We start from the raw sequence: 14,907 nt of genomic DNA on the forward strand, positions 1-14,907 counted from the left end.
AATGACGAATTCCTCTTTAAGCCTTTATCTGTATCTTTATCTGTGACAATCATGGCGGATACCATTTTGGCTTGATGCTGCGGCCTGCATTATTTTTTTTTTATTTTTTATTTTTTGGGGCGGGGGGGTTCTTTTTGTTGTTTTATTTTTGTGGGGGGGTTTTGGTGTTTTTTTGTTGTTTTGTTTTTGTTTTTTGTTTTTGTTCTTTTTTTTTTTTGGAGGGGGGGGGGGGAGTTGGTTGGGGTTTTTTCGATTGGGTTTTTTTTTTTTTTTTTTGGGGGGGGGGGGGGGGGGGGGGTCGTTTAGTTTTGTTTTGTTTGGGGTTTTCTTCTTCTTTTTTTTTTCTTTTTTTTTTTTTGACTATGCAGTCAGTGAACATAGTCTGTTACGGAATTCGTGTAATGATACCGAATTTATTATAAAGTTGTCAAGTTGAGAAATAAGAAAGCAGGCATCGGTATAAGATAAATATATGAACAATTGTATGTGAAACGGACAAGAGAAATAAAAAACATCTCAAAAAACGTCAGTCTTCCTCGACAGGAGATTGGAACCTACTCACACCTCTTGATTACCCATCAGACGTGCAACCATAACACGACAGATATTCCCGAAAGTTGGGTCAATCTTAACTCCTATGATATTCACAACACGGTTCCAGTCAGTGTCTCATTAAAGGGAGAATATGGCAATGGTTGGGGCATGTCTGTCGCAGACCTGATGAAACATGAGAAAGGCTCTGCGATGGACACCCCAAGGAAAGAGGAAGCGATGCCGCCCCAATGAGACTTTGAGACGTACTGTAGAGAGGGACCTGAAACAGAGAAGTCTGTCCCTCGAGATGGGCCCCAAGAATAGCTGCGGACAGGACCAGTTGGAGTTCCCTTGCATCGCCTCAAGTGCCAGCAGGCCCGGAGAGGATTGAGTGAGTGAGGTTCCAGTCAGTGATGGTTTTCACGAAGAAGGGGTGCCGGTAATTTTCCGTGATTAAGATGTTAAATTAAGAAATTAAGGAGCACGCACCGGTCGACTAATTTTATGAATATTTTTTTTCTTGTATTTTTCTTTATTGCTTTGTCTGACACCTTTCATACACACTTGTTCAGTTCTTTATCTTACAATGTGCCTGCTCCTTAATTTATTAATTTGATATTTTCAAAAAAAATATATATATAGAGTTGCTCAAAAATCTTCGTACTCGTCCTGTCGTGTTCAATGTATGTGTTGTTTGATGCAAGAGGTCGACTGATTTTTTGTCTAGCACCTTTTATACACACTTGTTCAGTTCATGATTGAGATGGGTAATTCGAAACACTAGCTATTGTTCCTGACATGTTTTTCAATAACGTTGCTTGTTTCGTAGTCTCCAAAGCTGCCCTACTATTGACTTCGCAAAGTCCCAGGTTTGAAAGTGTTTTGCTTCGACGAGGGTCATTTAAATTGATCGATATTTGAAGGACGAGTTTTCTGGCCAAATCCGGGCTTTTATTTTGGGTTTGCCAAGTTGTTCTTTAAAATATTATTTTGCAGTGTATTGGTGAAATTTCGTCATGTACTATTTTGAATTAAGCTGTGAAGTGGAGGTTTCTTTGTTTCAAATCTAGTAGATCTTCGATTCTAAGTTTCTCGTCTATTTTTAGATCAGCTTCGGATCATCGTAAGATCATCTTTAAATTGAACTTTGATATAGCGCAATATCCAATAAATATGCTCAAAGCGCTTTACAATGAGTCGCTGACCAACAGCAACATTTAACATGTAGGATGGGGCATGACGTATGTTAGGCGGTATTACAAATTTTTCGGACAGATTCTCATTTTACACCTGAGTAGGGTGAGAGATGTGAGTAAAGAGCCTTCTCCAAGGATTAAAATATGTACCGAGCGAGACTCGAACCCAAGACGAGATCGGATCTAACGACGAAGACTTTGCAGTGAGCGTCCACCTTTTTATTGACGTTATTGACTTGTCCTCTGATGTATTCTTTAAAAAATAATAGGGTTGGGGGTTAACATTGTTCCTTACAGTCCATGTTAATATTTGCCAACGAGCACAGAATCACTGGCAAATTTTAACATTATCATTTTTATTTTTTTACAGATTGTTAAGCGAGTAACTTGCAAAACTTCTTGTTTTGTTTTTTTTTTTTTTAAAGTAAGGGTAATTGTATCGCCCGTTCAAGTAAATGGTTATTTAGAATATCTGCTAGGGTATAATGATTCGTCCTTTAATTTGAACTTGACCTTTGGAATCGCCATCTGGCCACCCTGTTGCCAGATTCATTTGTGCGCAACTGCAGACTTCATTACCGGGCCGATCTTATCATTGATGAACTCGAGAGAGTTCACCCTCAAATTTGTTCGATTTTCCATGCATATGAACTCGAGAGAGTTTAAGAGATTCGTCTCAATCTATGGTGATTTCTACAATACAGTAGCATAATAATTAAAATGAAATGAGTGCTGTTCGTAATAGCCCTTATTTCTCCGCAAATTGATTGATTGATTGAGCTTTTTATATAGCGCAATATCCACTAAACGTGCTCAAAGCGCTTTACAAGTGTTTCCTGGCCAACAGCAACACTTAACATGTAGGACGGGACATGAGGCCTGTCAGGCGATATTACATGTTGCGGTTTTTCCATAAGTATCGTTCAAAATGTACGACTTCAACCGGGTTATTTTTACCTGTCCAAATTTCATTTGCGACGACGCCGATCAATATTAAAGTTAGCATTACAATTATAACACCCCCGCCCACTTTCTTCTTTGTAGGAACAAATAGTGTTATCTGGTCGATTGATGATGTGTTGCACAAATAATTTATATAATCAATTCAAAATTTTATCATAATTTTGTATTCTTAAATTTTCTTAGATATGAGACTGAGGCATCTGTACTTATTTCCAATCAAGCACAAAGTTGCGTTCGGTTATCAGAACTGCTAATACTTACACCTAGCCGTAAGGTGCAAGTTATAATACAATTTTTAATCGGAATCGGTAACTTTCTGACCTCGAGGACAAAACCTTGTATACTCATCTTTCGACTCTCGACTCTCGGGTCTATAGAATTCTCGTTATCGGTCAAAAATCATATATTATTATCTCGGTAACGTACTTTTGTCATAACCATCATAGCATTATTATGATCAAAATCATCACCAACACCAACACCAACACCATTATCATTATAATCGTCATCAGTCATCATTAATTTTATATTCGATGAAAAAATACCGTATAACAGTATACAAACCTTGCCTTTGACGGTGTAAAACCCATCCATTTTCTCAACTATCGGGAACTTGTCAGAGAGAAATTGGTCACCTGTCAATTGAGAGAGAAAAACGCTGCATGATCATCATATCTAAATCTATATATTCATATAAACTGAATTAATGAAGAATCGTCAAAGACAGAAAGTGTTAGGGCTAACCCACACCGAAGACCGACTCCCACAACCCGTCCAGGTTCGAGAGAAAACAGCAAACAGGTGCTATATTTATAGACCTATCGGCGGCGTACGATACGGTCCGGTACGAAGGATTAATGCTCAAAATTGCAAAGATCATAAGGTGCAAAAAGACCTTGAAGTTGAAGAAAATTCCACATACCGCTGGGAGACGCTACGAGTAAAGTTAGGAAATTGAAGAATTGGGTCCCTCGGGGTTCGGTACTAGCGCCAGTGTTGTTTAACATTTACATTAGCGACATGCCGAACACTTCCTCTTTGAGGCTGGGATGCGCGGACGACTGGGCACTCGTTACTCAAAGTAAAGTGTGCACCCGTCTTGAGAGCGTACTCAACGAGGACGTCACCAGACTCAAATCCTACTACGACAAGTGGTACCTGAAGATGAACACTTCAAAAACCGTGGCCTCAATCTTAACGTCCTCGTCGGGGACTAGAATATACGACAGCTCCATGGGACTGACTACATTCATCGACATTTGGATTTAATTACAGTTACAGGCACCTGCATATCAACAAAGGAGACCGTGCTGGGTACACGGACAAAAATGCCTTTTAAATGTTTGGTCAGAAAACCATTTCTAAAAAAATTGATCGGCTTTTAAACGTCACCCAAAGGAAAAACAATTAAAAACACAAGTTTGGGGTTTAAGAATTTTTTTTCTTTGTTTGTTTATTGTTTGTTTGTTTTGTTTGTTGTTTAAAACAATTTGGATGTCATTTTAAACAGATCTATATGAGGAGTAAAACTTTTCTGACCAATATCTAAAAAGGCGTTTTATCAGTTTTGCAGGATAACTGAGTAACACCACAGAGTAGGTAGGTTACCACAGAGACTGCACTCCTCGCTCAATCCCCCTTCGCTCAATGTTAAATTCGTGAAATCGACTTCGCCGTGTCTCAAAAGTATGTCACGCCGTATAAATTATAGAACAGTAAAGTTTGCTGCCCCAAACGTAAACAAAGGTCGAGAAGCACATGACAAACCACATGTTCCTGTCTTGACAGCTCACGTTCCAATGTAAATAATAGAAAGAAAATAACCTTTAAAATTTGGCTGTTAGGTGGCAAAAGAAACACATATTCATAAATACTCGATCATGCATCAAATAATGTCTAGATATGGATATTTTATGGAACAAAAGGTAAAATTTATCAAAAGTTACGTCTATCTATTTTTAGACCAGAGCAAATTATTGCGCTGGTATGAACAAAACGAGAATTATTCGGAGCCTGATTTTCAGAATAATTTAGTCTTATATTATTATTTCTGCAACTGTTAGATTTTATGTAAACATATTTTCAATACTGAAAGTGTATTGCCTACAACTCAAACTACAAAATTGGGAGACCTATATTGTGCGTAAATTATTCCGGTCCCTAACGGAAATCACTAGCAACTTGTTATTGTTTACGTTTGGGGCAGCAAACTTTACTGTTCTATAGTCTGTTTCTTATGAAGCGGTTTTTTCCCTATATAAGTCATATTATTCTCACAAAAGTGTTAGCACCTAGCAAAATTGCCAAACAATTATTCCCGTTATCAAATTCATTTTAAATTTGTTGAGAGTAAGAAGGAAAATGTGATGAAGCGCTCGTTAAGATTTCATAGATTGAGAAAGAAAAAAAAGTGAAATAGAGGAAATTATTGTGAAAACAGGGGACCTGAAAATGAGATTTTAAAATGACATAAGTTATTTACATAGCATAATAGCAAAGAATAGAATTACTTGGTCTTACCTTAGTATCTACATATGTGCAAACGTTAGAGCTTTTCTTTTCTTACCCCTATTGCAGCCACCAATGTCCATCTCACGGTTGTGACATCTCAGGAAATGATGTAGTCTAATAGTAGTGTAGAGGTTCAATGAAAGGAATTTCGTTGGGCAGTTCTTCTCACTCCTGCAGTCAAGTGGAATGTCCATTGTGGCCTCGACCATTTTTTTTGACCAGCCTGAACCTTACACCAGTAGCAACACGCAAGGAGTTGATTCCATCGCGAAATACGACTTCGGCGATTTGGAGGCAATGTTGCAGAGTAGGTGATGGTATCGTTAGTCCACCCTCCTTTAGGTCGGGATATTGTTTCATTGATATGAAATAAGACGAGTCTGACAAGGGATTTTCCTGGATGAGATTTGTCTTGCACAAACCACAAACTATTCCTAAGAGTTTCTTGGCGACATATCCCGAAATGTAAGCGACAATGTCTTTTTCTGGAACTCCTAGTACAGAATTACTTGAGCAATTTTGTACAAAGGGTCGGATGAGCCTTGGAATATCTTGATGAAGCCGTGTCCTGACTGCGTGGGTGGCTCCCTTTGTTGTGATGGTGTCAAGCTTAAACAGAAATGTGTCCAAGTCTGCTTGACAGTTGCCGCCTTTTCCAGGAAGGAGTATTGCATCCACCATGATCTGGGTCAGTGCTGACCGGAACTCCCGACAATCTGGATTGACACGATGTCCGCCTTTGCCTCGAACTACCGAAAACATGTTCTCTAAGCAGTCCTGATTCAGTCGGTTTGTTAACAGGAATGACATGTTGCAGTTGTTTGAAAGGTCATCCCATAGATCCAGGAGGCAAGCAATTGTCAACTTCCATCCCTCTATGCATGGCAGTCTTCCACTCTTATTGAGAGGTTTAATGTTGTCAAACCACATCAGTTTGTCTCTCAGAAACGACACGTGCTCGGTTGAAGATGAGATTGTATGGGACATGGGAGTTTTGCCGTTGCGAGACGAACTGTTGAAGCAGTCAAAAAGCTTGTTGCATTCTTCTACAAACTGTGCAGTTGCCATCGCTTCTGGTGGGAGATCGCCGTAGTGGACCATGGTGGTTATCCCTGCAGCAACAGAGTGACTGAGGACTTGCATTGCAAGTTTAACGCTTAGATTTGCAAATGGTGGCATAGTAATGTGCCTTTTTGTTAACTTTGGGGCCATTCGTATTGGGAATCTTAAATCTTTCTCGAAGAACATCTGGATATGATTCCATGAAATAATTTTGCCGTCCATTGCAAATCCACTCTTTTTTAGATTATTTCTAATACTTTTCATCAAATGTGGGGGGTCAAACATAACAAATAACTTTTCATCATTGATGAGGAAATATGGCCTGTCCCTATTTACACCTAATTTTGTAACAACCGCTTGATTGTTGGTGCCTTGGTCCCAGATCAACACTTTGGGAATCAAACCTAAATCTCTAATCCTGATGATGATGTCTTTCAAAATTGTTTGAAGGACATGGGTTTTTGTTGGTCCATTAGACAGATAGTATGCGAGTGGTTGCTTCCATGTGAATGCAAGTCCTCTTACCATCACAACCAGAGCTTCGGTGGCGCATTGTTGAGTTCTTCCAATCGAACCAAAATCCTCAAGTCCTTCAAATTCATCATTCAGGGAATCATAGCTCAGGGATTTCCTCAGTGACATCTCATCTATTGCGACAGCGCAAATCTTTTCTAAATCGGACATCCCAGCAACTTTTATCTTAAAGATTTGGAGCATCTGATCGCACATACCTGGCCTTAAATTAATATTCCTCATTGCCCTAGTTAGAGTAGTTGATGAAGGAAGGCAGAGTTTCCTTTTTACCATGGAATATGCCTTTGGCTTGTGTTGTAGAGTGCCAAAGCAAAAGCCTTTTCACTAGGTGTCCACCTTCTTCCATGCCTGTTTGCCTGTGTTGTTCTTATTTGCGTCATTACTAATTCAAGCACTTCTGGAGGAAGGTGATCTTTTAGCATTGACTGAATGCATTTCATATCAATTCGTGGCTCATCGACGGAGTTCCTCTGTCCAGTGGAAGCGCAGACTGTGGTGGATGTCACTGTCTTAAGCTTTTTCTTAAGCCTGCAACTTTTAGTCCTCTCAGAAGATATCTTTCGTTTCAGTAAGCTGTTCTCTTGCTGAATAACATGACCATCCATTGGCTCACTTATTTCTTTCTCGACATCATTCACTTGAGTATCGATTTCTGCACGAGACGTAGTTGCTGGTGACAGTGTGAACGCAGTGCGATCTTTAGGTGGTGGCCGAGAGGGTGTTTGTTTAGGTGGAGGATTTGGAACACTAAATACCGATGGGACAGCATCTTTTTTCAATAATTTCCTCTTTCCTTTTGTTTCTTTGAAACAGCTTGGTTAAAATGTATTTCGCAGATGACATTGCCCCTGTGCAGTTTTTCATTAGATTTCTTCTCTAAATCAGCTCTACGTGAATTGATCACCCACCGTCGGGACCTAGGTTAAAGAAAAACATGTCAAATGTCTGAGAAGCAATTAAGTAGGTCCTTAGCCGGAGCTTAGCCCGGTTTCTATAACGTGAAGCTGACTGGTAAATTATGTGTTAACCTCTGGACCGGCCACTAGTCAATTGCAGATTACTTTACTAGCTTGGCCGGTACCCATTAACACTTGAGTCGCGTGAAGCGCATGGATAAAACTGTGTTAATCAAACCCTGTACATCCAAGCCTGGGATCTACTGCTTTAACCACTCAATCTATGCATCCCAGTCTATAAGAAAGCAATTCTTTCTTTTCAAAATTCTTCCTCAGAGGTTCATAACATCACCATTCAATTCTATTAATTCATAAATATCATCATCATCATCATCATCGTCATCATCATCATCATCATCATCATCATCATCATCATCATCATCATCTTCATCATCATCATCATCATCATCTCCATCAATATTATCGGGATTATCATTGTTATCATCATCGTTCGTGTCCCCTCCTCTTTGCCTTCGCCATCACAATGACAATAATTTGTCATAGTCATCACCAACAGCAGTATAAATTGATATTGAGACCAATGGCCACAAATTAATTCTAACCGATATAAGGTAGACATCTAAGTAAAATCTCAACGTACCTTTCAGCATCCAGAGGGAACGAAAAGAAAGACAAATTAGGACATCGAATCTTTGAATTTGTACAATTTATAGCACTGCAACACTTTGAATTATATCTTTTAATGTTTTCTTGAAAACTTTGAGCAGTATCTTCAAACTCCATCTTTCATGCGTGTTGTGAAGAGAATGCAAAAACGATAACAAAAGCACGCAGCAGAGTAAAGTGGTTAAAAGTTAAAACCAATGCATTAATACAGACAATGTACGGAAACAGACTATGACAAATACGACGATACGGCGTGACATGTTTTAACGGATGCGCGACCCAATTACACGGAAATCAAGGAGTGCAGTCTCTGTGGTAACCTACCTACTCTGTGGTAACACCTATCTCTGTAGCACGTTGTCATGCGTGTCAAATGATTAGATTCATTATCAAATATTATATTGTCAATACACGTAAAAAAAAATAATAATCATCATCATTTGAGTCATAATCTACATTCACCGCATGTTTATCATGTTTAAAAAAACTTAATGTATTTATTTGTTTGGTTGGTTGGTGGAGTTTTTTGTTTGTTTTTTTTTTTTTTTTGTGTTTGTTTTTTTTATTTATGTTTTTTGTTTTGTTTTGTTTTTTGTTTTTTTGTTTTTAAAAATAATCATTTGATTCATAAGCTACATTCACCGCATGTTTATTATGTTTTAAAAAAAACTTGATCTATTTATTTGTTTGGTTGGTTGTTTGGTGGGGTTTTTTGTTTGTTTTGTTTCTCTTTTGTGTGTGTGTGTGTGTGTGTTTTGTTTTTTTATGTTTTTTGGGTTTTTTGGGGGGTTTTTTTTTTTTGTTGTTGTTGGTTATTTGGGTTTTTTTGTTGCTTTTTTTTTTGGTATATATATATACATATGTACTTTTTTTGTATTCGTTTATTGTATCTTTTAACATTTTTTAACGCTTCATTGACTTTCAACTCCCCCCCCCCCCCCCCCCCCGCCCACACACACACACATACACACACTGTTTTATATAGCCCAAGAATCATATATTTTAATACTTTAAAAAGAGTTTGGTAGTTTCAAATAAAATCGTGTTGCATTATCGCTCAAAGGGCTGGTACGTGCAACGTCGGACATACGACGTTGCTCATGAATCCTCTTATCGGTACATCTGAGTGCGCTTTTACCACGTGATGTCGATGCATAGCCAATCAAAATTCAATAATCTCAAAATAAACAATCTGATTGGTTTGGTAAAAAATCAAAAGTAGAATTAGGCGTGTGCGATGTGCGGTCCACCACGATAGAGAGTCCTCTAATATTTATAAACTGGGCTTCTTCTCCTTCTTTATTTAACATAATCATGCCATTTGCAGAGTTTTTGAGGTTTATGGGAGAATAATACTTTCTAATCGTCCAATACCTTGTCGATAGACTATAAAGCGCATTGAGCAATATATACTTTTGAAAATGCGCTATTCAAGAGTCATCTATTATCATTAAAATAAGAATAGTTATTATCATCATCATCGTCATCATCATTAAATTGAATTAAATGTTGAAATAAAGAAAGAACAGGTGTTTGGTGTAAAAAATAAAAACCACTAATAGTGTGTGACGATCGGTAAAGATGATGTTGAGATAGTTGAATATTTTTAATATTTAGGAATAACCATTGATAGTTCCCTCAATTTCTCTCAACATATTGATATAATATCTAAGAAAGTTGCCCAAAGATTATACATCCTAAGGAAATTGAGAACATTTCAAGTAGGGAAGAAAACTATGTTAAGAGTTTATGACTCATTGATTAAAAGTGTAATTGCGTTTGGCTGCACCATTTGGTTTGGCGGATGCCGACTTAAAGATAAATCAAAAATTTCAAAATCTATCAAAGAGGCATTTTCATTATTATTATAATTATTGTTGTTATTATTATTATTATTATTATTATTATTATTATTATTATTATTATTATTATTATTATTATTATTATTATTATTATTATTATTATTATTATAATTATTGTTGTTATTATTATTATTATTATTATTATTATTATTATTATTATTATTATTATTATTATTATTATTATTATTATTATTATTATCATTATTATTATTATTATTATTATTATTATTATTTATTTATTTATTTATTTATTTATTTATTTATTTATACACCTCTCTTCTGTTTTCCAGCTAAACCCTTCAAAACTTCAAAACACTTTCATCTTCACAGACTCCAAATCGGTTCTCCAAGCTCTCGATTTAGATAAACTCTCCTCAACGTTCAATAGTTTAAGATCTCAACTAGATGAATTCCTTACAACACACAGAGTAGACTTATCTCTCCAGTGGATACCGGGACATTCAAATATACCAGGAAATGACAATGCAGACAGACTAGCCAGACTCGGATCAACACTTTTACAACCATCAATTCCAGTATCCTTAGACACAGCGAAACAAATAATCAAAACAAATAAGAGAGAAGAATGGATGAACAGTTGGGCAATGAGCACCAGGGGTAGATGTATGTTTTCCCATATGACCACTCCTGTAAAGACTGATTGCCTAAATAAGCTCAGAAGACACCAGCAAAGCATCATCTTTCAACTAAGAACACAACACATACCGCTCAACAACCATTTAAGCAAAATTACAAAAGACACATCCCCTTCCTGCCCCCTATGTCAACACCCCAATGAAACAGTAACACACCACTTGCTTGAATGTCAACCTCTTGAAGACCTGAGATGCACATTCCTCCACCAAATCCAAGCATCAGTAACACACTTTATAGTCACCTGGAACAACTACAAAAGACATCTAACTTCTACGTCATGGCACAAGACCGAAGGGCTAGAGCCCAGGTGGTCGCTGGTTCGGATAAGTAAGTAAGTAAGTATTTATTTATTTATTTATTTATTTATTTATTTATTTATTATTATTATTATTATTATTATCATTATTATTATTATCATTATTATTATTATTGTTATCAGAAAACAGCAAAATTCAAGAACTTCATTTCTTAAATAATGGACGCATTGTAGATCACAATGTTGATTAGAGATTACAAATCACATAATAATATACATATACATATTACATATATATATAGGTATATATATATATATATATATATATATATATATATATATATATATTATACACACACACACACACACACACACACATATTTCTTATTTTGTTCTCTTTGCCTTGTTTTCGTGTTTTATGGAAGGCGTAGTGGTTGTTGTATCTTGTTTTAAATAGGGGTTCTGTGCTGCCGATTCATTGTGTTATGGTGTTGACAGTTGCTTTGTTTACGATAAGATGGCGCTTTTCTGGCAGTTTCTTTCTAAGGGGCAGCCGTCATTCTTCTTGCAATTGCAGTTGTCTTTATATCTACTATTGTCGGGCTCCGTTACAATCAGTTTATTTTGGTTAGTAAGAATTATAAATAAAGAAAAGCATAGCAGCCCGTTCAATGAACGTGATGATCAGTTGATCATCTCAAAATTTATGATTAGAGTGTTGACTAAAATTTGAACTCAATTTCCATTGTCTTAAAAGACAATAAATACACTTTTCGACTTCGTAAGAGAATTCCACGGAACTTTTTATTTGGACACGGAGAGACTTCGTAAAAATAACGCCTTTGGCCTCCTTTCTCGCCTCGTTTACGCTCTCTGATTTCTTTAGGTATTTGTACGTTCAATGGTGGTGCAGGTGCTCGAAGGGATGTTATAATGGCTGGAAGTGGAGGAAGTCTTCGTTTTGATGGCAGCAGCCTCTTATGGTTCACACTACTATGTTATGACGATCGACCCAATCAGCAAAGTCCGGTCCGCATTCGTGCACCGTCGCGAACCCGCCGGGTAGCATAGTCACAACACACCTTTCGACTAGATGCTCTGCCGTCTCGTGTTCTTGCCCACAGCGTGGACATATTGGACAGGTAGTAAGACCCCACCGATGTAACGCACTTGCCGTTAAGCAGCTCCTCGACCGAAGCCGATTCGCAGCCACCCAATGTCTCCTCTTACTGGTATCAAAGCCTTGCAACTTCTCACCAAGCTTAGAGGAGTATAGGTCCCCGCCCCCACGAGGGATTGAATTCGTCCAAACCGACTTCCATCTCGTATTTGCAGCTCTGTTTTGATGGCGACTTCCATTTTTGATCAGTTTTCTTTTATAATTTAGTGTTTTTATTCACTTTGTGAAGAAACTAAACATTATTTTTTAATGATATTACTATAGCTCCCAGCGTTTTGTAGTTCCCAATCATCAATCCAAATTTGACTTTTCTTGGTTTCTAAGTTTTCATTTTTTAAAAGAGCTTAAGTGTTTGGGAGCCTTAGCTCCAAAATAATATTTCTTCATGTAGCAGTAATTTATATCCATAACCAAGTTCAAATTGATGAATTATATGGTTGTAGAGGCTGATTAGCCATGTAAAAGCCACGAGGCTTTTGAGAATATTCATAATTAAATGGTAAGCAGAAGTTGTGACGCCACACTTCCTCTCTTCCGGGTTAAAACTCATTGAAAGTGTGCAACCAGTCCTCTAGACTATCATAAATAATGAATAGGTTACATATTGAATTGTACGATGGACTATTTTAGTAGCAGGATGCATAGGCAGGTTCTCATGATTACGGGTGTAAAAGAGCGAGGACTGATAATCTTTATTGACAACTGGCATTTAATCAGGCTAGAAAATTAGATACCATCTCCCTATAACCAGAGGATCAGTTGCACAAGGTATATATCCAGTCTCCGGCGGATTGGTTTCACACTTCTGAGAATATTGGAACCAGTATTTTGACATCACACATTTGTTCCCTATTACATATACTGCCGTTTTATTAAAGAACACAGTATGTGTATTTTATTAACGTTGCATACACTGTGTTTTTAAAAACAACAGCAGTATATATATATATATATATATATATATATATATATATATATATATATATATATATATATATCAAATTTGCCTCAGATAGAAAACTACACTACACTGAGCTAACTATCCATACCTGTTACAATGCAACTGTACAGTTTCATGATGATGATGATGGCCTTTCACTGTCCCTCTAGAGAAAACGATATGTTTAAACGTTGGATAGAATTATTCCACACGGCAAGAAAAATTAAAAACTTGGTACACAGATCCTTTTCTGTTTTATTTATATATCATTTCTGTCCGGGGATCGGGGGTTCATGGTTCAGTGAATGGTTCGAGTATAGAATTATATCTGCTGTGCCCACACAATGGAGTGGGTGACGTGTTTTTTTCCGTTTATTAAATATGATTGCCATGGGCATGCGCAAAGCAACTTCTTTAATCTAGTTATTATTGTGGCAAACAACACCGTATTTACAATGTGTTCTAGGTCGGGTCGCTTCAGCGATCTTTTAGTCTGAGTCACTGAACCGTGAAGTCAGTGATTTCACAGCAGGTAATCTTAATCCTGGTTGCATTCCATACTGATCCCTATCTTCCGTTTTTTTTTTGTGTGTTAATTCAAACATTTTTTCACCCTGATAATTGAATATAACAATATATTTTTTAGTTGAATATCATTTACCCTTCTTTGCTACATCATTGTGAAATTCTCATCAAAATAAGTTTATTGGTTATGTTGTAACTTGGGTTATAAAAGTATGTACATAATAGAATTTTGAAAAGTGATTTCTCAAATATAATTAGTGATATCTCATTAACCAAACGATAGATTTCCTTCGTTGATAATTTATAAGTTTTTAAATTTTATTGTCTTTTTGGTGTGAAAGCTCGGTTAGTGCGCGAAGCGTAGTTTATTTTTTATGATTTTTTTTTTTTTGGTTTCACCTATCAGGTAAAAAGGGAACATACACTTGAGATACACTTAAAAATCTCAATTCACTATTTTGTTTATGTGCTAAAGGTGCACTAACAGTTAAAGAAAAGGCTAAAAACAGGAAAAACATTTTTTGTAAAGACTTCAAAAATGAAATCAAACTGTTCTTTGAAATTGATATTGGAACGGACCTTAAAAATAAACATTCAGAAGTTATATGCTATAAATGTGAAAAGAAAATGAGAGACATGAAAACATATAAGAGTCTACTAGCAGTTGTAGAATCTTACAAGACCTGTGAATTGCTCACTGATGTGCCTCAAGAGAAAAAAAGAATGGGAAACTAAGATCCCAATCACAGAAGAAAAAATAGCCTTAGTTGTTCATAAAGAGAAACTGTCAGAACGATGTGGGCCAGTCTGCAGTTCTCTTGATGATATACCAAAAACAAACACAATCATACCTCAAGTTTATCATAGTCGTAGCTTCATAGGAAATCATTGCCATAGATATTACACACAAGACGTTTACAAAAAACTCACTGAAAATGTTGTTTCTAAAACATACATGTATACAAACAATAAATTAATCAGAGATAAAGCTGAAACTATATACAAATGTTTTGATGAAATGAATGGAGCTTATTATGAAATACATTCACTAATTTCTCACACAAAACCAGTCACAGAGACAGTAATAGAAAGTGTTAATAGCAA

The 14,907-nt window shown here is 36.6% G+C and overlaps 1 protein-coding gene across 1 annotated transcript in view; it reads right to left on the reverse strand.

Moving 5' to 3' along the window:
* LOC144980901 (translationally-controlled tumor protein homolog) overlaps positions 1–13,553 on the reverse strand; it is a 31,915-nt gene extending 18,362 nt beyond the window's left edge. The window contains exons 1-2 of the mRNA XM_078928809.1: positions 13,388–13,553; positions 3,258–3,328 (exon numbers count right to left, since the gene is read on the reverse strand). Coding sequence (XP_078784935.1) covers positions 3,258–3,328; positions 13,388–13,415 — 99 coding nt within the window. The 5' untranslated portion in view covers positions 13,416–13,553. The remainder of the gene's footprint in view (positions 1–3,257; positions 3,329–13,387) is intronic.
* Positions 13,554–14,907: the final 1,354 nt, after the last annotated feature.

The sequence above is a fragment of the Berghia stephanieae genome, chromosome 10 (genome assembly GCF_034508935.2).
Source record: "Berghia stephanieae isolate SIO BIC M18660-M18661 chromosome 10, UCSD_Bste_1.3, whole genome shotgun sequence".
NCBI lineage: Eukaryota > Metazoa > Mollusca > Gastropoda > Nudibranchia > Aeolidiidae > Berghia > Berghia stephanieae.